The 26185-nt window shown below is 31.4% G+C and overlaps 1 protein-coding gene across 4 annotated transcripts in view; it reads right to left on the bottom strand.

Moving 5' to 3' along the window:
• LOC127711904 (eukaryotic translation initiation factor 3 subunit C-like) overlaps nucleotides 1-26185 on the bottom strand; it is a 43027-nt gene that overhangs the window by 5176 nt on the left and 11666 nt on the right. For 2 of the 4 annotated variants that reach the window (XR_007986908.1, XR_007986909.1), the window contains exons 5-22: nucleotides 23386-23498; nucleotides 22629-22754; nucleotides 22280-22310; nucleotides 21858-21937; nucleotides 20592-20734; nucleotides 17530-17662; nucleotides 15060-15322; nucleotides 13570-13666; nucleotides 12760-12872; nucleotides 8349-8472; nucleotides 7225-7260; nucleotides 6585-6779; nucleotides 5827-5952; nucleotides 5339-5492; nucleotides 4589-4782; nucleotides 3400-3603; nucleotides 2410-2572; nucleotides 15-45 (exon numbers count right to left, since the gene is read on the bottom strand). Coding sequence is in view for 2 of the 4 variants with exons in the window: in XM_052218058.1 (XP_052074018.1) it covers nucleotides 2410-2572; nucleotides 3400-3603; nucleotides 4589-4782; nucleotides 5339-5492; nucleotides 5827-5952; nucleotides 6585-6779; nucleotides 7225-7260; nucleotides 8349-8472; nucleotides 12760-12872; nucleotides 13570-13666; nucleotides 15060-15322; nucleotides 17530-17662; nucleotides 20592-20734; nucleotides 21858-21937; nucleotides 22280-22310; nucleotides 22629-22754; nucleotides 23386-23498 (2295 nt within the window). In the remaining 2 variants the exon portion in view is untranslated. The remainder of the gene's footprint in view (nucleotides 1-14; nucleotides 46-2409; nucleotides 2573-3399; nucleotides 3604-4588; nucleotides 4783-5338; nucleotides 5493-5826; nucleotides 5953-6584; nucleotides 6780-7224; nucleotides 7261-8348; nucleotides 8473-12759; nucleotides 12873-13569; nucleotides 13667-15059; nucleotides 15323-17529; nucleotides 17663-20591; nucleotides 20735-21857; nucleotides 21938-22279; nucleotides 22311-22628; nucleotides 22755-23385; nucleotides 23499-26185) is intronic. The other 2 variants (XM_052218058.1, XM_052218060.1) reach the window with 1 other exon arrangement.

Below are 26185 nucleotides of genomic sequence, written 5' to 3'. Positions count from 1 at the left end.
CAAAACCAACTCACCTTGTTTGTGTTAGTATAGGTACACCATAACCTAGGTCAAGTAAAGCATTGTGGGTAAAGTGTTGGTTAAAAGAAAGATTTAAAAACTGATGTATATGGGATAAATTAAGATAAAAATGTATTATACCAAGAATATCTACAGAACCTGTTTCACTCATCCTAGTAAAATAATAGTGCCATCTGGGATACTAAGTTTGAATAACCTTGCTAGTTTGAATTTTTTTTGAAAATTTGAATACTGTTGAATCTGCACTGTATTTTCAAGTTTTTCATTGATATTTTTGTGATTTTTTTATTTATAGACGGTGGAAAGATGCCCAGTGGTGGCCACAGCTTACACTGGCTTTATGGGCCAGGTAAGTTAAATAAACATTGTACTTCATTTCCATGTTGATGTTAACAAAAACAATCTTGAATGCTGAGTAATTTGAAATGTCTTTCTCTGGACAATTTAATGTCTTCATGGAATAATAGCAAATTTCTTTCTTATCTTGACTTATTTAACAATTTGTTTTTGTTTTAGTATAGTTTTCCCTATAAATCATTGTTAATTTAGAGTGAATCTCTTTAGTCATTCAATTTTTAGATATCAAGCTAACAAATAAACACTGCAGACCTAAAGAAAAAATTGTACTGTCCTGGCCACAAACACCAAAACTTTGTAATTATCATTTTTGCAATCGAGTCATTTTTTTTTTTAACTTAACCAATTTCCCCATGTTTTGTATCAAACAAGTAATGTTGTTTTCTTATTTTTTTTTGTAATCAAATTACAACTATGTATATTTTTCATTGTTTTTAGAAGTTGATGCATTATTTTTTGGAATTTTTAAAGTGCCAGTCTTTGTAAGAATCAGGCAATTTTGAAAAAAATCAAAACATGGCAGAAAAAAACCCACCGACCTAACCATCCTATTTTGAAGTTACCCTCATCCTGAGTTAGAAATGGTAGGTCTTTCTTTTCTGCATGTCTGGTAATTCGAGAAATCTCTAGATAAATTTTGGTTAGAATGATAGCAAATTACAGAGTTAGCTCCCCTTAATTCTTAATTTCTAGTGCATTTCAACCAAATTATATCTTGAATTACCAGACCAGGACAAGGAAACGAATGTTATATTCGTGCACCATTATACATTTTGAACATAAATTAATGTCAACTTTAGTGGGTTTTTGTTTGTCATGTTTTCACCACTGCTTGATTCTTAGGCAGATTGGCACTTAAAGTTAACATGAACATTGTAATGAAGTTTAGTCTAATAAATAATAATTAGTAATCTAAAATAAAGTAATAAGCTGATTAGACATGCAAAAATAAAGATAATTTCCCCCCCAAGTTTCATATTAATCTGTTAACAAAATAATGTTATTAAAAATTAAATTCCTGAGTACAGGGAATCAGCTGAAAATGCAAAATACAACATTCTGTAAAATTGTCTTATTTCAGTATTTAAATGAAATTGAATACATCCAAGGTCCAGCAAGTCAGTCTTAAACAAGAATGTGTCCATAGTACATGGATGCCCCACTCACACTATCATTTTCTATGTTCAGTGGACCGTGAAATTGGGGTCAAATTCTAATTTGGCTTTAAAATTAGAAAGATCATATCATAGGGAACATGTGTACTATGTTTCAAGTTCATTGGACTTCAACTTCATCAATAACTACCTTGATCAAAAACTTTAACCTGAAGCGGGACAGACGGACAAACAAACGGATGGACGAATGGTCCATAGAACGAACGGATGCAATTACAGAAAACACAATGCCCCTACTACTATCATAGGTGGGGCATAAAAAGAAAGAATTGGTTTATCTAAGAATAAAATATGCCAATAGTCTATTTTAACGTCTTGTTTAAAATTAAGACTAGTGAAGTTCTGACCTCGTAAAATGAGTCATGGATGGAAGAGTTGTCTCATTGGCACTCATACCACATCTTCTTATATCTACATAATAACAAGGTAAAGTCCATGTTTTGCAATAAATGGGAAACCATAATCATAATTTTGCTGAAATCAATTCACTGGTTTAATATCAGTTGAAGACAAATTGCATTGCAAGCAAGGGTGATCAAACATGAAAATAATGGCCCAAGATGATGGATAAAACCTTTATATGGTGCAGCAGCTACTTGCAGGCAATACCTTAATCTAGGAATATACTAAATTCTTCTGAAACTAAAATTATTCTACTAAATGGTAACTAATCTATGTTAAAACTGCCTTTCCAAGATATCCCATGCTTTTGAACAGGCATATAAAATGAAAATTATGGCCTTCAAATATTTTTTTTTATAAATATAAGCATTCTTTTAGTTCATTCAAAAGATTATGATAAATGTGAAGTAAAGTGCATTAGGAAAAAAAAAACATTTTTTGTTTATTAACTTACTTGTCTTTTGGAAGCCAAAATTGCCTTGTTTGAATTCCATGATCTTTTCGTTATTGTCTACAAGAGACGAGACCTTTTCTGACAACTGTAACGCCAGGGACTGTAAACGGGTTGGTTCTGTACGATGCATCACAACTGTACGTGTAGGTTCATCTAGTGATGCCTGTTTAAGATAACAAGATTTTTGTAATCAAATGTTGAATCAAAAATTACATTAGATATAAATTTTACTAAAACTCTTGAGCTAAAAAACCTTTCTCATGTATCACTGCAGTGAAAAAGCCATTTCTAAGTAATAAGAATACAATACAAAGTGATTTTTTTAATACTCCAACCTACAATGTACCAAATAAAGAAGAGGAAATAATGTAAATAAAAGTTTGAGACATGTTTTTTTTTTAAGGCACATGATTATTTCCCTACATGTATACATTTACTATAAACTTTTGTCTTTACCATTCTTAAGATATATCCTGTGTGAACTTTTTTTAAACTTTCACTATTAAAAAGAGAATCATTTTCAGTTAAAGAATATTATAGCTTAATTTTAGGTTTTTTTAGTGTATCTATCTAGTAGTTTGTGGTCTTTTTTTAAATTTGATCATTGCCAGTGTTGTCTGCCTGGTCTTTCTTTTACTAACTTTTTTTCGTTGCTCCCCTTGGAATCTTCTTACTTTTTATTATTGATAAATCTTATATTTTCAATTTGCTGACAACACTTGCATATGCTACTTCAAAGACATATATAGCTTTTATTACCGTAATAATAAGTTATCAAAGACTACATGTAAAGTTCAAATCAGGGCCTCCATTAATCTTGCTGTAAAGTTTAAGCTCTTAATTTAAATTCTGATGTCCTACCAGCAAACACGAGGATAAAGAACAGCAATGAAAAACTTTTCTTTAAAAATATACTACATGGGTTTGCCATCTTATGTAAAAACACTCAACTTTCTTTCGAAAACAAAATACTCTTGTCAATACACTTACCATTAATTCTTCATTGATTATCATCTTACTGATGATAGAATGGACGACACTGATCTCTAGTTCAAACATCTCTGACAGTGAGACAAGACTAAGAGAATCATACACACTACTATAGGTAAATAAATAGGTACGTAAACTCTCCTCCTGGATTTTTCTGGTCACCATATCTCGTACTCTATCTTTCTGATAAAACAGATCCCAAACCTAAAAAATAGGAGATTATATAGATTTTCCTTCTTCTAGCATTAAATTCCCTCCAGGAAAGATATATGCATACAATCATTCTGTAGTTTACTAAATGGTCACTGCTCAGATCCTAAAATTTGACAGGTGCCCTCAAGCAGATGATTCAAAGACATTTCAAATTTTCCACCCACATTCTTATTTATTTTGGGAACCATCTGTTCGAAAACACTACTTATTTATGAAGAATAAGCAAAAAACATAGTTTCTCTCATTTCTACTTAATCATCCTTTAATTTGTACACTAAAAGTACTATTTAAGTTATTTCCCTTTGGTCAGATTTTTTTTTTTTAGTGTGACATGTTGAGTAAGTACCAAATGGGTTTACCTTGATAGTAACTAATAGAAATTTTCTTTACATAATACCAAAACAGTATCATACAACATAACAGAAAGTTCATACCATTTCTGGATACTTTTCAATTGACATTTAATCAATTTTGGCTGTCATTTCTGAAGTACATTGTTTTTTTATCAACAACCAATATAGGAAATACTGAAATTCCAATCTCTTAAGACTTTAAAATGAAGTGAGTGTTTGAAATATTTACTTGGTTAAGTACAGAAAATACTTCAAATTGCCAAAATCCTAACTTGTCCACTGTATCTAATTTATTGACAGTATTTCACAGTTTGTCTATCTAGCAATTTTGCCTTTAAATTTATCAGAAATTTTTAGATGAATATCTATATTAAAACATAATAAATTGTAAATCAGATATTTTGCAGTTATTCATTTTTTACCAAATTTTATTTCAGGTAAAAACCAATAAATGGATGTTTTGTGAAAAAATAACCCAGCTGGTTTCAATATCAGGACAATATATTTGACAGTTGAATCAGATGAAATTGTTCATTATACTTCTGTTGTAACAAGGATTCTTAATTCTTAAAATTTATGTTTGTTTCTCAAATTTCTAATATTTTTTTTTTCATGTTTCGTACCTTAGCATTCATCTTATCATTAATGATAAAGTTTTGGCATTCCTTCCAGTTTCCTTTTTTCATTGCTTTAGATGCTGCTACAACATGCTCTCTCATACTTTCAGGAGGTCCAGGTAAAGTCTGACGCTCACTCAGTCTCAGAACGTGATGGAAGTTCTTACTGATCATCCTTCGCCTGGCATCAAATTCATGAGCTGTTGTGTAAACAAAATCATAAAACTAACTTTTTTGTTTAAAACTTGGGTGTTCTTTATCCATAAAGACTGTTTTTTAACCATTACAATAGCATGAATAGCATATAACGTTTCAGTTTGTTTAACAATTAAAATTCAGGAACATTACATCCGATTATCTTCTTTCAAGTGAATTTATTTTGAAGTTTTCGATTACTGTCTTTCAAGGAAATAAGAACAGTTAGCTTTAGGGTCTTAGTAACATCAACCATGCTATAACAGAGGGTTAAAATATTCAAAATAGCTGCTTTGAACAGAAGAAAGTGATTTCACATTTACACATTTTAAAACATTCAGGTTTTCTTTATAGTCTTTATTTTACAAATGGCAAATTATATATCAAAGTGATATTTCATTATTTAGAATTATGAAGTTATAATAATAAGAAATTTATTAATTTTTCAGTTTTATTGGACAATTTTCGAGGATTGAATAACTGACATTGTTCCAACATTTAAGCTTCCAAATGGTAAAATTCCTTTACGCAAATTGGTTTTTTCAGAGACTTTCTACTTACCAGCCATATAAGGGATTTCCATTAACATAGCAGACACAAGATAAACACATTCTAATAATTCCAAGTTTATATGCATATGATAAGGGAGCAGACGGCGTTTCTCAATCTTCTCCTGCTCAGGTGTTCTCTCATGCTGTCTTTGTAGTAACAGACCCTGAAAATAAATTGCAGCTTTTGTTATTTTCTAGCTTTGATATCAATACACCTTCAAATTCTACAATAGTATCTAAAGGTTCTTAAAAATTGATCAACATCAACGATCAATTAATGACAGTTCAAAATCTATAAAATAGAATTTAATTTTTTTTATAAATTTTGTCAGTCTGAATTAGAATCACCAATGGGTTTTTGTGCTCAGTCTTTAGTTTTTAAAATGGAGTTTTGTAGACTGTCTTCATATTGTTTTTAGTTTTTTGCCATTGGGTCACCAGTTTGTCTTCGACTGATGAGTTTAAATATATCACTTAGGTATCTTCTGCCTCTCTTACCTGTGCCAATAATTCCTTTGCACGACCACCACTCTGTATATCAACTAAAGCATTGTGGGAATCCCTGATCATGCCTTCTCTGAAGGCACACAGACCTAGCTGTACCATCGTTCTGTTGTATAGAATCTGAAATCAAGTGTGATAAAAAATTATGATGGTTTTCACAGTTCTAAAAATAACGAATCAGTTCTGATGTATAGAATCTGAAAACAAGTGTGATAAAAAATTATGATGGTTTTCACAGGTCGAAAAATAACGAATCAATCATTCTTTTAGGTAAAATCTGTCATTAAAATTTTTAGTACTCATTTATCAGTCATGTTGACATTATTTCTTAACAAGCTAAATCCATTACTGTAAAGTGTAAAGGAAAAGCAGCAATGCAACTTTAGTCAGCTTAATTATTAGGTGAACAGAATAACATCAGTTTTGACGATCTGAATTGAATCTTTGGTATCTTCAGCTTGGCTAGTTTGACTTGCTCTTATACCGGTTTAGATTTCTGTCCAGGCCTTAAAAACAACTCTTATTCTATCATGTTCCCCATGACATACCTGTTGTGAGAAACCCACAGTACACACAAGGTAATTCTGTTATAAATAAGGTTTGCTGGCAATGAATGAAAACAGTGATACAGGGTAACTGCTTGTGATAAACTGATAATACTGATGTATGACCCCTATGGAATAAACAGTCAGGTATTTGAGAATTAATCAATCACAATCACCAACATTCAATAGCTACGCTGTAAATCTTACCTGTGTAGGAATATCAGAGTGCTGGATTGTATCCTGAAGATGTGACATTAACATAAGATCTCTGGCCTGGTACCATCTATTGTGCAATGCATGATGGTATATATGACACAACATAGCTCTGGTTCTCAGTCTATCACTGTTATCCTTGGCATGGATATATTTACATAATTGTTGCATCACTTCTCTTGTTGGATCCTGGAAAAGTTAACATTAGATGATGAAAATAAAGCATATGTCTATTTAGTATTAATCTTTCTCAATTTAAACCCCTGATCAATTGTTCATATATTTTTAAACATGTAGATTTAGACCCTTCCAGGTCAATTTTTTTTTAAAAACAATGTGTAATTAGTTTCTACTTGACCAACTATATACAATTTCAATCTAATTTTTGTTGTTGTTGGTTTCTAATGTTGCAATTGAGATGGCATAGACAAAGATCACAATGATGAAAGATTTCAGGTTAATTTTTTTTTAGCAAATAATAAGAAACTATTTTGTGCTACATAGTGTAAAATCATTTGAACAATTCCATTATATGGCAATTTATTATATTAGCCATTGTATCATTTCTAACCAAAATTAAACCTTGGAATGGACTGTTTGTTGAGTCAGAAGTGTAAATATGTGAAGAACTTACCTCAGTAGCAGTTCCATCAACAATTGTGTGGTCAAACTGAAAAATAAATTCATAAGTAAGAGTGCAGAAAGTGAAATACTTGAGCAATATAATTATAACTCCTGAGAATATAGCAGTGCTTCATTCAAACTAAGAATGAAAACCCCAAAAAAAAAGATCAACCCTAACAAACAACCCCAAACCTGCCAATTGTCCTGATTTATGTGGAATTTTGCTAATAAGAGATGTTTACTTTACTCTTGATAGCATTCAAAGGGGTTAAAAAGCACTCAAGAGCAAACATACTAATTGAAAAGCACATTATATTAGATGAAAACACTGATAACATGTATAAGAATTGTTTTTGGTCCCCTTGTGCTCAAAATCCAATGTAGATTTTAAGAAGATGGCAGGTATGCAACCCAAAAGACAGACCTACTTCTCAAGTAACAAGAACAATACTGGGTCTAGACCTGCGTTGCTGCATGCAATTGATTGAGGTAACATGTATACAGGAGCATAAATGATCGTTCCCAGAACAAATATCAAAATCATTCCTTTTCATTCAAGCCAAGAAAATTTTGATGAAAATTATCCTTGTACAATGAGTGTTGTACAATTTTAAACTACATGTATCTGCAAACAGGAAGTAGCTACATGGCAGATGTAAAAATTGCTTACTCGCTACAACTTAGTATTATCAGGCTGCAGACCAAATATTAAATCATTCCCTTTCATAGAAGCCAAAGTACAGATGGATGGAGTCAGTGACATAGGTAAAAATATATACAGTTACTGTAAAACAAGTGTTAGAGGTCTCCTAAAAAATCTGAAGAATACTAATATATACCTAGTAGCTAAGTCCTCAGTTATACAGAAAAGTTTGTATATGTTAGCATGTTTAGAAAATTCCAATTTTTAATAGTTATAATTCAAGAACTTTTAAATGAAGAACACTGATATAATATTTAATTTTACACATGTTTTAGATATCTACAGGGACTCTTGTATGGAAAACAATTATAAATACAAAACAAATCATCTCTATATGCTGTGAAAATAGATCAAATATAATTAAATCCCTTCCAAATACTGATAGGTTCACTCTATAAATAAGAATCTTGTCATTTTGATAATTTTCTTACCTTATAATATGTATGCTCAATTCTTTTAAGATAAATACGGCACATTTCCTCGGTTGTTGCTTTGCCTTCTAAATAAGCCTGAAGTTTTTCTATCATTTCACAAACAACTGTCTCATCCTTCAACCTGCGTAACAAAATAAGAAAAAAATAACGCATTTCCTTTTTTTTAATAATCAAAAATATTTTTTTTTTTTTTTTGGTAAATTTCTTGCTGATTTATTATTTTCCCAAATTGTTTGAAAAACAAGAAGTGTGTTCTCATTCAACATTGGAAACATACAATTTAAAGACATTCTATTAAAGGATTCACCATTGTAGTTGCATTAACAATACAACTCATCTACAATGTCATAAATAAGACATTTTTTTGCTGACAAGCCTTTTTTTACCACCATTTGTTTACTAATAATGTGAAAACTGCATTCACATTCATTATAAAAACATTATAGTATAATTTGGTAAACAATGTCAAAATCCCATTAAAATAAGTTTGTTAATACCAGAATTGGCATGATATAATGTATCTCTTCTATTGTTTCTGAACTTTTGTAGCATTTCAAAGAAAATCCATTGTTTAACATGTTTAAGGACAAACATATTGACAATGGAAAATAAAATGCTTCGCTGGGCGCAGCTTGATACGACCGCAGAGGTCGAACCCTGAACAGTTGGGGCAAGTATGGACACAACATTCAAGCTTGATACAGCTCTGAATTTGGATTGTGATTAAATATTTGACACAGCATAGGTTTCTGACACAGAAAGAATGTGGTCTAAGAACTTCAATTTTTTTTAATTTACCTATTATGGTCCAATGTCCAAAATCAAAATACATGGTTAGATTCAGCATATCAAAGAACCCCATATATTCAATTTTTGTTGAAATCAAACAAAGTTTAATTTTGGACCCCAACTTGGACAAACTTGAAAACTGGTCCCATAATCAAAAATCTAAACACATGTTTAGATTCAGCATATCAAAGTACCCGAAGAATTCAATTTTTGTTAAAATCAAACTAAGTTTAATTTTGGACCCTTTGGACCTTAATGTAGACAAATTTAAAAAACGGGACCCTAAATTAAAAATCTAAAAACACAGTTAGATTTGGCATATCAAAGAACCCCAATAATTCAATTTTTGATGAAATCAAACAAAGTTTAATTTTGGACCCTTTTGACCTCAATATGAACCAATTTGATAGCGGGCCCACAAATAAAAAATCTAAATACATGGTAAGATTCAGCATATCAAAGAACCCCATATATTCAATTTTTGTAGAAATCAAACAAAGTTTAATTTTGGACCCCAATTTGGACCATCTTGAAAACACGGCCAAAAATCTAAAATCTAAATACATGTTTAGATTCAGCATATCAAAGAACCCCATATATTCAATTTTTGTTGAAATCAAACAAAGTTTAATTTTGGACCCCAACTTGGACAAACTTGAAAACTGGTCCCATAATCAAAAATCTAAACACATGTTTAGATTCAGCATATCAAAGAACCCCAAAAAATCAATTTTTGTTAAAATCAAACTAAGTTTAATTTTGGACCCTTTGGACCTTAATGTAGACCAATTTAAAAAACAGGACCCAAAATTAAAAATCTAAATACACGGTTAGATTTGGCATATCAAAGAACCCCAATAATTCAATTTTTGATGAAATCAAACAAAGTTTAATTTTGGACCCTTTTGACCTCAATATGAACCAATTTGATAGCGGGCCCACAAATAAAAAATCTAAATACATGGTAAGATTCAGCATATCAAAGAACCCCATATATTCAATTTTTGTTGAAATAAAACAAAGTTTAATTTTGGACCCCAATTTGGACCAACTTGAAAACTGGGCCAAAAATCTAAAATCTAAATACATGTTTAGATTCAGCATATCAAAGAACCCCATATATTCAATTTTTGTTGAAATCAAACAAAGTTTAATTTTGGACCCCAACTTGGACCAACTTGAAAACTGGGCCCATAATCAAAAATCTAAACACATGTTTAGATTCAGCATATCAAAGAACCCTAAGAATTCAATTTTTGTTAAAATCAAACTAAGTTTAATTTTGGACCCTTTGGACCTTAATGTAGACAAATTTAAAAAACGGGACCCAAAATTAAAAAACTAAATACTCGGTTAGATTCGGCATATCAAAGAACCCCAATAATTCAATTTTTGATGAAATCAAACAAAGTTTAATTTTGGACCCTTTGGACCTCAATGTGGACCAATTTAAAAACGGGGCCCAAAATCCAAAAACTTAATACACGGTTAGATTCAGCATATTAAAGAACCCCAAGAATTCAAGAATAAAACCCCATTGAAATTGATCAAGAAATAAGCAATTTATACGAAGTATCTTCTTTTGCACAATACTGTGCAATTGAATATTTCTTGCTATTGTGCAATACTGTACAATTGACAATTTCTTGCTATTGCGCAATATTGTGCTATTGGATATTTCTTGCTATTGCGCAATACTGTTAAATTGAAGATTTCTTGCTATTGCGCAATACTGTGCAATTGAAGATTTCTTGCTATTGTGCAATACTGTGCAATTGAAAATTTCTTGCTATTGCACAATACTTATTATATAATAATTTACACATCCTGTTTGGTGTGTATCTCCTACCATATCATTATTATTTGCTTTTAAATATAAATCAGAAATAACCAACTTAAAATGGAAAATTTTAAAAGAAAAAAAAAAGGAAAAAAAGAAAGAAAAAAAAAATCCCCCCCCCCCAATTTTTTGAACCCCCTTATGATTCATCACCCCCAAACTCAATCCCAGCCTTCCCTTTGTGGTATGGTACCTTGCAGTACAATTTCAGAGAGATCCATACACTTGAACACAAGTTATTGTCTTGAAACTAGAAAAATGCTTATTTTTGGCCCCTTTTTGGCCCCCAATTCCTAAACGTTTCGGGCAATTACCCCCAAACTCAATTCCAGCTTTCCCTTTGTGATATGGAACCTTGTAGTACAATTTCAGAAATATCCAAACACTTACACACAAGTTATTGTCATGAAACTAGAAAAATGCTTGTTTTTTGCCCCTTTTTTGGCCCCTAATTCCTAAAATTTTGAGACAATTACCCCCAAAATCAATTACAGCCTTCCCTTTGTGATATGGAACCTTGTGGTACAATGTCAGAGAGATCCATACACTTACACACAAGTTATTGTCTGAAAGTTACAAAAATGCTTATTTTTGGCCCCTTTTTGGCCCCTAATTCCTTAACTGTTGGTACCATAACCCCCAAAATCAATCCCAACCTTCCTTTTGTGGTATTGAACCTTATGGTGAAATTTCATGGAGATCCATTCACTTAAACTAAAGTTAGAGTGCGAAAACCAATGTGTCTTCGGACGACGCCGACGACAACGACGACGACGACGACGACAACGACGCCAACGTCATACCAATATACGACCAAAAAATTTTTAATTTTTGTGGTCGTATAAAAAATGAGTCTTAATAGATAATTATATATATAAATACCCAATTTCTTTGCCTGGGTAATGTTTTTTTTAAACAATTTATGAATTCATATCTGTACACACTATGCCAAATTTTCTTGATAAAGATGAAATATTTAGAAGAGTGTTTTCATTGAGGGTTTTATATGGTGATAACCCAATCATAACCAGCATGACAGGATAGATGAAAATGTACAGCATTGACAGCAGTAACTTTTCAACCATATTCAGGGTAACATTGTTTGATTTGATACCAGACTAAATCTTCTTTATACACAAGTACATTCACTCAAATAGTATGAAACACTAAACTGGTTCCCTGTCTTCTGTAATTGATGAGCTCAGTCTATGTGTACCAGCCATATGAACCTTCACTATGGAAAGCACCCTAGTTTTTAAACACTAGCATGGAAAGATTTTAAAATAAATGAAGAATGTGTCCATGGGACACAGATGGATGCCCCTGCTTGTAAATATACAGCAAATTCAGCAATTTTTCCATTTATAAAGGGACTTAACTCCAGAATGTGGCGTCACACCACCCAAATTCAAACTTGATCTGTTTTTAGTTGTAATAAGCATTGTACATAAGTTTCATTACATTTGGTTGTGGCAAAGTAAAGTAAGAGTGCGGAAATTGCAAATTCAGCCTTTTTTCCATTTATAAAGGGACATAACTCAAAAAAGATGAAAGTGACCCCACCCTACCCAAATGCATTCATAATTTGTGTTTAGTGGTAATAAGCATTGTGTACAAGTTTCATAACATTTTGTTGAGGCAAACTTAAGTTATAGAAAGGAAACCAATTTTGGGACGTAAGGATGGACCAAGGGTAAAACTCTATGCCCCTGTCGCCTAGCAGCAGAGGGCATATAAAACTTTAAAATAAATAATAATTAGCATGCATAATTAAGTTACCTGTCAACGTATTCTGTACTGTGAGCATCACAGGCCTGTAACATCTTAGTGAATTCTTCATCCATCCTTTCTACGACAGTTAAAATACATCCTCTTACTCTGTACGGGGAAGTCTGGGAAAATATATATCAATACAATACTTAATGTATCGACTAACAAAATAATTATGTAAATCATCCTTTTGGAACACAAAGTTCTTACCTGAGTTCCAATACAATTATCATTATGTTCTGTGGGTTATCATAGGTTTTGTCTGTCTGTCTGTCTGTCTGTCTTGTCTTTTTCTCTTCAAATCAATCCTTGTGATTGTTGGTGACTTAATCTGAAATTTGTCTGTGTATCCATAGTTAGGCATACTGCTGTTTTTAATTTAAATGTCCATCAATCACATCAACACTAGCAGGATTTAGTTTTAACTTAATCAATTTCAGTTTCTGGCTACTTATCTTCTAGAGGCATATATTTTGTGATAATTCAACCAATTTAAAAATAGTATAAACATGCACATACATGTACAACATTTTTAATAAATTGATGTTAAATCTACAATGAAGTCCAGGTAATATAAAGTTGTTCCTTTTTAATGATCGCTTACTTCTTAAAACAACTATTAAACATCATCATTGAAAGCATAAAGTCAAATGTGTTACTTCAAGACAGTTTAACATTTAACATGCACTTCTATTGGTTTTAGTTATGGACAAATTCAGATCTTTCAAAACAGTGACTTTCCCATTATGCAAAACCTTAACTTAATTGGTCCATTGAGGTTGGTAAGAACCAGGAAACTTCATATGAGGTCATATTTACCTCTACATTTTCACTGTCTTCTAGTATATTTTCTCCAACAGTAATGTCAGCATTATTAGCTATGAGATCTAATAAATCTCCAACATTCTTTATACATCTGAAATAAAAACAACAATATGTATTCATTAGAGGTGTAATACCACCAAATCATAGTATGTCACATCCGGTTGCATACGAAAACGGGTAAAAAAAAATATTCCCTTGAACTTGACAGTTGTAGGAAATTAATCCTACATTTCAGTGTAGTAAAAAGTTTCTGAGTCATAGACATATATCTTGGGTGTTTCAAAGCACCATTCTTTTTTTATTTGGTGTTTCTATAGAATATTTTGGAAACTTGAGGTTACATGGTTACTAAAGCTTGTACACAGGAAAAAAGGGGTGAAAATTTGATTGGATATCTTCCAGTAATGGTTATTATCTTACATGCAATGAAATGTTATGTGAAATTTTGACTGTAGTACTGGACAGGATAAAACTTTACTCATGCCAAGTATTTCTTTATTTGAAACAAAGATAAATTCTGCAAAATTTTTGAAAAGTGCAAATTTAACAAAGACTAATATGGGAAAAACAACGGTGGTATTACACCTAGACAACATGGACCTTTGTCGCTATTTGATTGGGTCAAAACCTTAAATATAATGCATCTCTTCTACCGTAGGCTGGGCATATGCATGATACTGTGAATTCTTTCGTGGGTTCAAATTTTCGTGGATTAAGGAAAAATTGTATTTTCGTGGATATTTGATTTTGTGATTTGACAAAAGTCTTTATTATAGTCTATAGAAAATTTGAACATTTAAATTTGTGGTTCACCTGATCTCACAAAATCAAGGAAAACTGGTATAACACAAATAATAAGGAATCTACAGTTAATCATCTTCACATATTTATTTGTTAATTCTAAACTTGTTTTTTTCAGGTCTGCATCAAAATTATATCTTAAAACTAGAAAAAATATGTTTATTAACGGTTCAGGGAGCTGTAACAGAAACAGATTCAAATTAGATGAATTCTTTAATGAATCATGCTATCTGTCAATGAACCAGGCTGCTACAAAATTCCAGCTGCAAAATTTTAGGTGGTTTTTTAATAGATTCTTATTATTTTCAAAAGTAAGATTAATTGTTGTAAAACATGTTCTAGCATATCCTAAGACTTAATGAAACCATGTTTTTAAGCATTCTGAAATAAAATACACAGTGTTTGATTGATTGATGCACCATTTTAGCTTGCACTGGCTAAATCATGACAAAGCCGGGTTTGAAAATAATTAATATGTTAGGGCTGTTTCATATTTAAATGCAAGGGGGGATGGTAGGAACTCAGATTAATAAAACTGCATTTTCTTTATAATTTTTTAAGAATTATAATTAAAATTATATATTATAGTATGGGTGTTTAGGGTCTAAAATAAGGGCCTCCCATCTCCCATGCATTTAAAACAAACCATTTACATGTGTAATAAATATGAATAGCTGACTTACTTCTCCCACATTTCAGATCTCATACATGTAGCTATGTTGGGGTTGTAATCGTATATAGCAGCTACAATGTTAAACATGATTTTCACTTGTACAGCTGGACCTAAATTATTTGTGTTTGCTATAGTGGCTAGTTCATGTAACAATTCAATCTGTTCATTTCTATCGGTGGATTTTTTTCCTCTGGCTGAAATAATCTCTGTTAATTTCTTCATAACAGCCTCATGGTTAACTTCAGTATCCTTGGCAAACATAACAGTTTTCTCCTGTTTAAAACATAAAATTTCATATATTATACAGTTAATTCAGAATTTTTTTCATTGTTTTTATTATTGCGAAAATTGTGATGGGATAGGTTTCGCAAAAATAAAACCTTGCATTTATAATTGAATAGCATTTTTTGTGTGCAGCATTTTCTGAAATCACAATAATTAATTTTTACATTCTTGTCTGGAATGTTCAACAATGGCAATAATAAATGCATGCACGAATTTTGGAATATCTTTGTCCACGATCTATATTTTCCTTCATGTTTTCCAGTTAGCCTACCTACATGACCTAAGGATTTGTAGCATGCAGGTGATAATGTCCATAATGAATTTCTCAGTATTATCTGTACACCTTATCACTATTTAGTCCAATCCAGAAAAACAGTGCAAAACAAAGGTCATCAGCAATGAGCTGAGTGAGGAAAAAGTTAGGAAAGTGGACATTATAAAATTTTGATAATTTAAGAAGCAATTTTCAAAAGACAAATTAAAGTCATTGAAAAGGCTTTGTTTGAAGTGTTTCGATGGTTTAAACTTGCCTCTATGAAAAATTTTATACACAATACATTGTTTAAACAAGGCCCCAGATAGCTTCAACTGGTTTGAAAAGTTGTGTAATTTTAAAACTTATCAGGATAGGAATAAATAGTGAAAAGGTGTATAGTTATCCGAAGTATATTTTTTTTAAACCAGATAGACATTAAAATTATATACAGAATCTCATCCTAATTTTCAAATGATTTTCACACAAGGTTTTAGTTTCTGTCAGTCAGGGGTACTACTTAAACAAGTGATTTCAGAATCACTCCCTCGAGTGATTTTGGCTGTGAAATATTAAAAGTTTTCACACAGACTTTTTAAAATCACTGAAACAAGTAATTTTAGAAGTTAAAATGTAATCACTTTAATAAGTGTTTATAACATTTTCTTGATATTTTTCCCACAAGCTTGATTTTTTTATTGGTAAAAAGACAACAATTCCATTGAAAAAACAACTATGTATATGCAGAAATTGTCTTTTGCTTGATAAGCCTGACACTTTTACAGTTTTTCTAAAATATGCAAAAACTGGAATAGTTTGTAGATCAGGTCATAACCTTGAAGTAGATCATTCTCACTCTAAAGAAAACCAATCAGGTTACCTAATATTGTTGATCTTTGTCTGATAGTAAGAGTAGTTAATGAATTTTTGATTACAGAAAAATTCCCAAGGGTACTTTTAAAAGCTTTAGCGCACTAACTTACTGCCCAAGCGCACTGGTGAAATTAATATACAAAGAAAAAGGGATAATTGATTTATGTAGGAAAATTATAGAAAAGATTGTGAAAATATGGAAAATCAATGAAATTGGCATTTGAAGATCAAAGAAAACACTAAAATCACTTAAATAGGTGATAACTGAATTTATCAAATCACTGAAATAAGTGATGATGAAATCACTTGTTTAAGTAGCACCCCTGACTGTCTGTCACTGGCAATAAAAAGCCTGTATCATTTATTTGGCCTCTTGGCCAGCATGTGAATGTGTAAGAATAGCCCTTTTCAGCTAAAACCCCTCAGAATCCATTCTAATACTGATCCTATAATTCTTTTTTTAGTAATGGTAACAAGAAATATTTAATGGTGTTTGGCAACAACCATGTCTCTTCAAGGATAAAACTAATTTCATTCCAGTTTGAAAGCAACTGGTTCCTTCCAGGAAAAAACAGATTTTTTTTTGTTAACTTACATTTAAAAGTTATAGAGGCCTTGTTGGTAAGCGCTATTCCAGAAAAAAAATCTGGGGGATGGAAGGTACTTATTATTGGTTTTATCACCCATACACTTGCATTTAACCTTGCATTCATAACCACACAATTTGAACTTAGTGACCTGCCCCAACCATACAAAAATAATTAAAAGTGCTGTCCAACCCCTCCTTCCCATATATTTTTTTCTGGAATAGCCCTTAGTCAGCTGCATCAATTGATATAATATTGATACTACACATCACAAGAATGATCGTAATAAATTAAAGTTTAAACTGGATAAGAGGTTTCAGTAGAAGAGTTTGTTAAACGTTAAACAATGGACAAATGACAGACACAAAGTAATGGCAATAGAACACACAGGCTCTTGTGGTCACTAAAAATAGGAAAGAAAAAAATGTATGTAAAGCAAAACTGACATAACATAATTTTGGTACAGAATCCATTAAACTTACAATAACATGAGGAGCTCCTTTAACAACATCTGTCCATTCTCCTTCATCCTTCTTTGAATCTTTTTTCTTTTGTGCTTTTTCTTCTTTTCTTATTCTCTTTGCCTCTGCTTCTTTACTTGCTTCTTCCCCAGTTCTATAAAGCATAATTTCATAAATAAAGCCATAGTAAATTTCTTTCTTGATTATCAAACAATTTTATTTTAAATTTGACTAGGCTTGATAATGTTGGGACTTTTCTTAAAATGGACAAGGTTTCAATCTCAAATTACCAGTCTTTCCTTCAAATACTACCGTAGTCAAAATTAAGTTCAAAATTTACAGTCAAGGGTCTAACTTAAATAAGTTATTAGAGAAAAATAACATACATGTCGTTATTGTGGGCTAAAATATAAAAAAACTGGGATAACATATGTATGTTACATGTTTCAAAGAGGCAATATACATCCTTTACTTTGTTAAATTGTATACAAGTTCTACTGGTATTATTATTGTCTTTATGTATACTAAACTTTAGAAAGATATAACAGTTTATAATTTGCCAATCATGAATAGTACACCTGTGTTATTACAGAAAATATATGCCTGTAATAACTAAAGGGTGTTATAACAGCTTTTCTACATCTCTTCAAAGCCATTTCTCAGACATATATCATAAGGTATTTTAATTCAGTGTAAGAAATAATGATCAGAGCATGTATTGAGGTTCTGAGCAAGCTTCCCAGTAATTCCCAAGTGTCTCATTTTATAATTTACATGCCTGTAATAACTAAGCCTTGTTATTACAGCTTAGGTGTATCCCTTAAAAGCCTTGTCTCATTGTTTTACCACGGTTGATCAAAAATGTATTAATTGAATTGGAAAATTAATTATCAAGGTTATGCATTAAGTTTCTGAGCAAAGTTTCAAGAAATCCCAAGAGCCCACTAAAAATAAAAATATATTTTGATTTATTAACTAATAACAAACATATGTTACTACAGATTAAGAAATAAAGAGCAGACAACTCATGAAAGTATCTGTAATAACACATAACACATGTATGTTATTTTTCTCTAATAACTTATTTAAGTTAGACCCTTGACTGATTTAAGGCAAGCATTAACAGATCTTTAAAGAGTTTCAACTTTCTGTACTTTTTGTATATTGGAAGAATGTATTCTCTCTGTGAATATTATCCTCCTTTAATGCAACATGATTTCTGTACTGGTAGCCTGCAGCTATAAACAGGGAAGAGAATCTATAAAATTATTTTACCTGACAAAATTCAAAGTGATGCCTTTACATATTTAATTTAAAGACTAATTTCATTCATTCTTTTTGATTATTGCCTCATGATGTTTATTGCTTGAAGACAAATGTGTTTACATATTTTATTAGCTTACATCAATTTTCAATAAATAAGCTTACCCCCACACATAATTCAAAGTATTGGAAAACAGGAAGTATGTGTCAGACAGATCCGAAAGCGCACACACGTTCAGGGCTCACGCTACCAGGCGACTAGGGCGAAGAAGTCGCTTTCCCGTCCGTCACTTCGCTTTGCCCGACCCTCAAAAGCGAAAACATGTCGCCCTGTTGTTGACGATACTCGCTTTCAGTCGCTTTCGTCATCGGACATTTTCAATTTTTACCAAGTTGATAAAACATCAATTTTTATTGATTATTAAAGAAATTCAGACATAAACGATTCATTTTCTTAAGAAACGAGGTTTAAGCATTGAATTTACAGTGTGTAGTAGGTTATTTAATAAAAAGACAACTTTTTATCACTGCATGCACTTCCGGTACTTGTTACTCAGAGAGCGTACATCAATCTAACTTTCGGCAGCCAAAAAAGTTTGTTACTTCATTTGAAAGTGATAAAAGTTGCCTCCAGTAAATGTTTAATCCATTTATTGCATTAAAAAAGTCATATTCCTTTCCAAATAGCTTGTCAAACATCGTTTATTTTTGTAAATTTTCTTCGTCCGCCATTAACCGTTATCTAACTACGGATCGGAACCGGACCAGCTATGACGGAAATCCGTATTTTTACAATAATAACTACGGACGCATGAATGGAACAGCTGACTGAAGAATATTGATCCCAAAAGGAAAAATTACGCATTCCACACGCATTAACAGACTTTTGGTTGGATCTAATTGATTAATGTATATAGTTCCATATAATTTATATGGATTGTTTCAAAATATTGATCAAAGTTGCTTAACCACTAATATCAATATATTATGGCTAGCTTAACTTTGTATATCTTTTGATGAGAAACACTGAATTTTATAAACATGATAAACAAGTTTTTGATTGAATTGTAATTCATATTTTATAACTTCTTTACCTTTTTGACATAAAAAAAAAATCTTTTTAGTGCTAGATATTTAGTTGGTAGTAACAGTTTTCTCACAAGAACCTAAACAACTTTGAATTTGAACTGTTAATTTAATTGTATACTCAGATATGAATTGAACAATATAATAAGAACATTATTTACATAAGGCCCTTTATACTATAGTAAAATCAAAACATTGTAGAGCAGCGCGCGAAGGAGCACTTCTCTTTCAAATCTCACCACTTCTCCCTACTCAAAAAGAGAAGTCACTTCTCCCAATGATTCTGAAGTAGTGTGAGCCCTGCACATTACAACTGATCACTGTTGACCTGCTGACCTAATATGAAGTCTTTTTGTTTAGTACTTTCTAAGAAAAGTGTGACTAAAGTATGTGTTGGATGAATGGACAGACAGGGTGATTGTAATATAGCCACCCTTTTAGAGCATGGATATAATTTAATACTCTGAAATATACAATACACAAAACTAGCTACTGATTATAATATTGATCTGGAAGACACAGGTGATGTTGGAATCGAATTTTTTGGAACCATGATTAAAAGGTCACCTCTCTTGAGTGGTCACTTTTGATACTTCCCAAGTGTGACTGCTTAATACAGGTTTGACTGTACCTACAAAGCGTCTTATTATACACATTCAGTGTCACATTGTAGATCTAATTGTACTATTATAGAACCATCCTTAAAATCAGAATATATTAAAAAAAGTACTTACTTTTTCAAGAACATAGCTGCGGTATACTGTCTAAGACCACCAACTGATGGTAATTCATCGTCACTGCTGGATGAGGATTCATGATCAGACCCCCATAAACTATCATCATCATCATCATCATCTGCTTCAGCAGCAGCTTTATCCTACAAGGAAATACAATTTTTTGTGTTTACATTAGGAAAATCAAACAGTAAATGTTCAATACACAACTTCATGCTCTGGGACTATTAAACTATGGAAAACATTTATTTCATACTGGTTGATCCAATGACATTTGAAATCAAAGCTTTGTTATAGCTGTGATCCAGCCAATTTTGTAGCTAGTCAGACATTTTTTTTAGATTTCATATTCAATATTTTTTGGGGTTAATTTTCAATTCCATAATCTTACTAGAAAATGTGTTTTCTATTGCAAAAGATATATTGAATTTCTCAATATTTATGCAAATTCTTTCAATATTTCAATTCTAGAATGTACAATGATTTTTTACACCTTATTCTATAAAATTTTTATATCTGATGATTTTGACTAGAATGGAAATCTCCAAATGTGTAGTATATTTTTTATATTGAAGTTTGACTTAATAATTATTTCCAGAAAGAGGCACTGAAACTGCACTTCTTCAACAACGACAAAAATTAAATAACTTTTTTTTTTAATTTAAATTGGTGTTCATTTTTCATTGAGAAAAAATGCATTTCATGTATTCAAATATACATAAGATTAAGAAAGACATTGGTAACTTAATTTTCATGGAAGGAACAACTTACAATTGGTATGAGAAAGCCGTCAGCTGCTTTAGGTTTGATAGAAGGAACAACTAACGATTGGTTTGAGAAAGCCGTCAGCAGCTTTAGGTTTGATAGAAGGAACAACTAACGATTGGTTTGAGAAAGCCGTCAGCAGCTTTAGGTTTGATAGAAGGAACAACTTAAGATTGGTTTGAGAAAGCCGTCAGCTGCTTTAGGTTTGATAGAAGGAACAACTTACGATTGGTTTGAGAAAGCCGTCAGCTGCTTTAGGTTTGATAGAAGGAACAACTTACGATTGGTTTGAGAAAGCCGTCAGCTGCTTTAGGTTTGATAGAAGGAACAACTTACGATTGGTTTGAGAAAGCCGTCAGCTGCTTTAGGTTTGATAGAAGGAACAACTTACGATTGGTTTGAGAAAGCCGTCAGCTGCTTTAGGTTTGATAGGAGGAACAACTTACAATTGGTTTGAGAACGCCGTCAGCTGCTTCAGGTTTGATAGAAGGAACAACTTACGATTGGTTTGAGAAAGCCGTCAGCTGCTTTAGGTTTGATAGAAGGAACTACTTCTATATCTTCTTCGTCTTCTGATTCAGCTGTACAAAAAAATATAAAAATTCATCAAAAATTATTAAAATTTCAGAAGGCTTGAACAGATTGTGCAATCATTGATTCAAGATTGTTTTAACATCAATGTTAAGTTTGAATATCTAAAATTCAATTAGAATCATTAATGTATTTGTCATCTGGTCTTTTGTTTATCAATCATAAAATTTTCTTTAAAAAAAAAAAAGTTTAAAACTATAGGTTTATGTGTGTGTGCTTTTTTGCATTTACATGTACTGAAAAGAGCAACTGTGCTTGTGCACATACATGTATAAATTTGTGTTTTCAAATATGCTTTTCAAAACAAATTGATTAAAGAGTGGTGATCTTACCTTGTAATTCTTCCTCCTCAGCATCAGGATTCTGAAATTAAATAAATATAGTTATATGACAATTTTATTGTTGTATTTGAACTCTCTTAAGTAGGAACTAAAATGGTTGGTGAGTACTATTTCCAAAAAAGCAAAGAAAATAGATTACTCCATTGATAAATTCAAAATTTTCCTTGAATATATATGTTGTTTTTTTACACATTGAATCCAAATAAATATATGAAGACTTTTTTGGGGTATACAACAATTTATTCCATTTTTAATTATCTAAAAAAAAACACAAAAAATCTGAATACCAGTGCCTTCAATTCCCCTCTTTCCAAAGAACGTTTTCATGAACAACCATTACCTCTCTATATGCTTTAATATCATCTTCAAAGTCCCTCATATATTTTCTTAGTTTCTGTCTAAGTGTAGTCAGACCTTTACTATTAGGTTTACTCATCTGTTTTCTCCCTTCTCTATCTTCCCACATCTGTAAAAAAAAAATTGCACTAGAAACTTACAGCTTGAACTTAATTCTTACCTAAAATATTGGAATTATTTGTAACAAAATGTAGTAGATAATAAAAAAAATATTTTGTACTGGATAAAGCATGGCTTACCAACATATCCAATATGTCTGTTACAAAAATATACACTGGTCTCCATTCAATGAGAGCTAGTAAGAGAATAAAGGAAACCAGGAAGATAATTGCTTTTATTTTTGAAATTGACTATCAAGGTTCTATATGCATATCAATGAAGCAGTTGGGTTGCTGTCTATCATATTTGTATTTGGTTTATTGTTTTGTCGTAAATATGGCTGTTGGCCTGTTTTCATTTGAATTGTTTTACATTTTATTATGTGGGGACCTTTTTGTATAGCTCACAATACAGCATGAGTTGAAGGCTGTACACTGACATATAGTTGCTTTAATAAATCCACGTCACCAGGACTCTGTTGGATAGTTGTCTCATTACCAATCATACCAATTATCCTCATTTTATATTTTGAATTTATGAGATGAAATTTATTTTTCATTTCTAAAACTTTCAGGTTTTTTGTTGATTTACATTTAACAGCCAAGTATAATTGAAATGTTCATGATCTTCTGATTCCTTACCTCACAGATAAAATCTTCTAACTCGACCAGACATTTAATATAAAATCTGGGTATTCCTGTCTGTTCTATCACCTTTTTAGTTTTGACATAAGCCTTCGCCAAATCTTCAAAATCTGGAAGGAGATATATGATTTGAAAATACAATGAAGCAAAATTCCTGCTATTCTTTCCGCTATAAATTGAATGCAATAAACACCTTTTTTTAAGTATGTTTAAAATTACAAGAATTGTTTGTACAAGTAAAATCATAATTTTAAAGATTAAATATATTCAGATTTCTAATATGGAAGTTTTCTTTAACTTTTAACATTTTTCATCTTTATAATTAGTGTAAAAGGAGAAATTTTATGACAACTTTTGAACGGTCCAATTATTTTGGATCAAGCTGCCTGTCTATTATGGCATTTTGAATTCGCCAATCAGTTTATTAGCTCATAAAATTGGTATTGTCAATCAGACAGCAGGTCCGAGTACACAGTTATTTCGTAGTGCATTTCTTTTAGACAATAAATGGAAATTAAAAAAATCCCACCTGCGCTTTCTCAATAATATTTTTACAGTGTGTTGTACTACTTTTGGGACAAATTATATCAAAATTATAGAAAACTTCATCGGCTCTAACTCAAAATATGGACAATTTCATGCTAAGGGGGTCTTCAAATCTTTTGACAGCTTCCGATGTGCTAATTTTTAACATTTTTCAGCTGGACCAAATCACTACTTTACTTTAAAATTCATGACCCAAATTTTTTTACAGTGTCATTTCACCCCCCTACTTACTATTTGAGTCATAAAACATGGAGAAATAAATTCGGAAGGGGTATAAAAAAAATCGACAAGTAACACACTGTCCACACTAGGGACTATATTCGTGGACAACGAAAATCAAAGGACGATAACTGTGTACCCGGACCTAATAGGGTAGAAAAAGTTGACCAATCTTAATGAAACTTGGTATGACTAAAGCTTATTAAATTATAAGACTGCTTACAAAGTTTCATGGCAATAGGATATATATTATAGACAATATGACTAATTCTATATTGAACTTTGAGTGTTAAATTTAGACGTTAAAATTGAAAATTTTCAACTATCAACAATTGAGGCTTAAAAAATTAAAATATTGCAAAAAAATACTTTTGAAATGCCTTAATATATAATATATTATGTATTAAAAGCAATAGAGTACTCATTTGATTCATCAGACTTATCATAATTATTAAAAAGTCAAATTTATATGAGCCTGTGGCTAAAAATGGAGGTTTTCCAATGAAGGGGGGCCTTACATGAAGATGTAATATTTTCCAGCAATTTTAAATTTGTAAAGCTTTTTGGTTATAAATAATCCTTACATATGTATTTAATGTACTTTAAATGGAAAGAAAACTTACAAATAACATATCACATTAGCTTAAAAGGGTCTTAGGCCAAGTAAGACTGAAAATAATTTAGGGTCAATTTAGGCCGTATCACATATTTACATTTAAAAATGCATATTGAAGCTATATGAAATAAAATTTTGTGTCTTTTCTATCATTTCTATACTCAGGTGACATGATACAATAAATCTGAGCACAAAAAGACTCTTGCATTCAACTTTTTTTGCAGACAGTATGGTCTGATACAAAGATTTTTCACTTTTTAGTGAAAAACATGCATGCAATTTTAGTCTCAACAGGCTTATATTTGAACCACTTGCTATCCTACAGAAGAAAAGAAAGGTATTATGTGACATAAAACAGGTACAAAAGACATTGTTAAGTGCTTTTTATACAAATTTAGTGAGGTCTTTATAATGGACTTCAACTTTTATGTTCCAGGCTCCTCACATTTAACTTGATCCAAACAGGGCGTTAGACGAGGATCATATATACAACACATTTTGCGCATATTGTCTGAGATAATCTTCTTTTCTGTAGATTCAGAGTTCACAAATGAGTAATACAACTGGATTGAAACATAGAAACACAAATATTGACACATAAAAACCTGTCAGATAGAAAGTCAGAATGCCACTTATGCATCAAAATTGAAAAAGCTATGAAATGCTTATTTTGACCATAAAATGCCAAAATTGGTCATTTTTGCAGAAATTCTATCAAATAAAAGTTTAAATCCTTTAGTTTTATGCTATTTGATAAATTGACACCATCAAATCATTCAGGGAAGTTGCCAAAGTACAGATTCTATATTTCCTGATTTCACCTCTTAGGTCCGAGTACACAGTTATTTCGTAGTGCATTTCTTTTAGACAATAAATGGAAATTAAAAAAATCCCACCTGCGCTTTCTCAATAATATTTTTACAGTGTGTTGTACTACTTTTGGGACAAATTATATCAAAATTATAGAAAACTTCATCGGCTCTAACTCAAAATATGGACAATTTCATGCTAAGGGGGTCTTCAAATCTTTTGACAGCTTCCGATGTGCTAATTTTTAACATTTTTCAGCTGGACCAAATCACTACTTTACTTTAAAATTCATGACCCAAATTTTTTTACAGTGTCATTTCACCCCCCTACTTACTATTTGAGTCATAAAACATGGAGAAATAAATTCGGAAGGGGTATAAAAAAAATCGACAAGTAACACACTGTCCACACTAGGGACTATATTCGTGGACAACGAAAATCAAAGGACGATAACTGTGTACCCGGACCAGCATATATCTGTTCAAAGAATTTGATTGATATATATGATACATGCAAAAAAATATGTTAAATCCACAAAGAAAGAATGATCAAAGTGATGAAGAAAGAATCAATGATCCAAACAATGAATTTGTAAGCCCCATAATG

This window comes from Mytilus californianus, unplaced genomic scaffold, assembly GCF_021869535.1.
Source record: "Mytilus californianus isolate M0D057914Y unplaced genomic scaffold, xbMytCali1.0.p SCAF_8, whole genome shotgun sequence".
Classification (NCBI taxonomy): Eukaryota; Metazoa; Mollusca; class Bivalvia; order Mytilida; family Mytilidae; genus Mytilus; species Mytilus californianus.
This window is presented reverse-complemented; position numbering and strand designations above follow the sequence as displayed.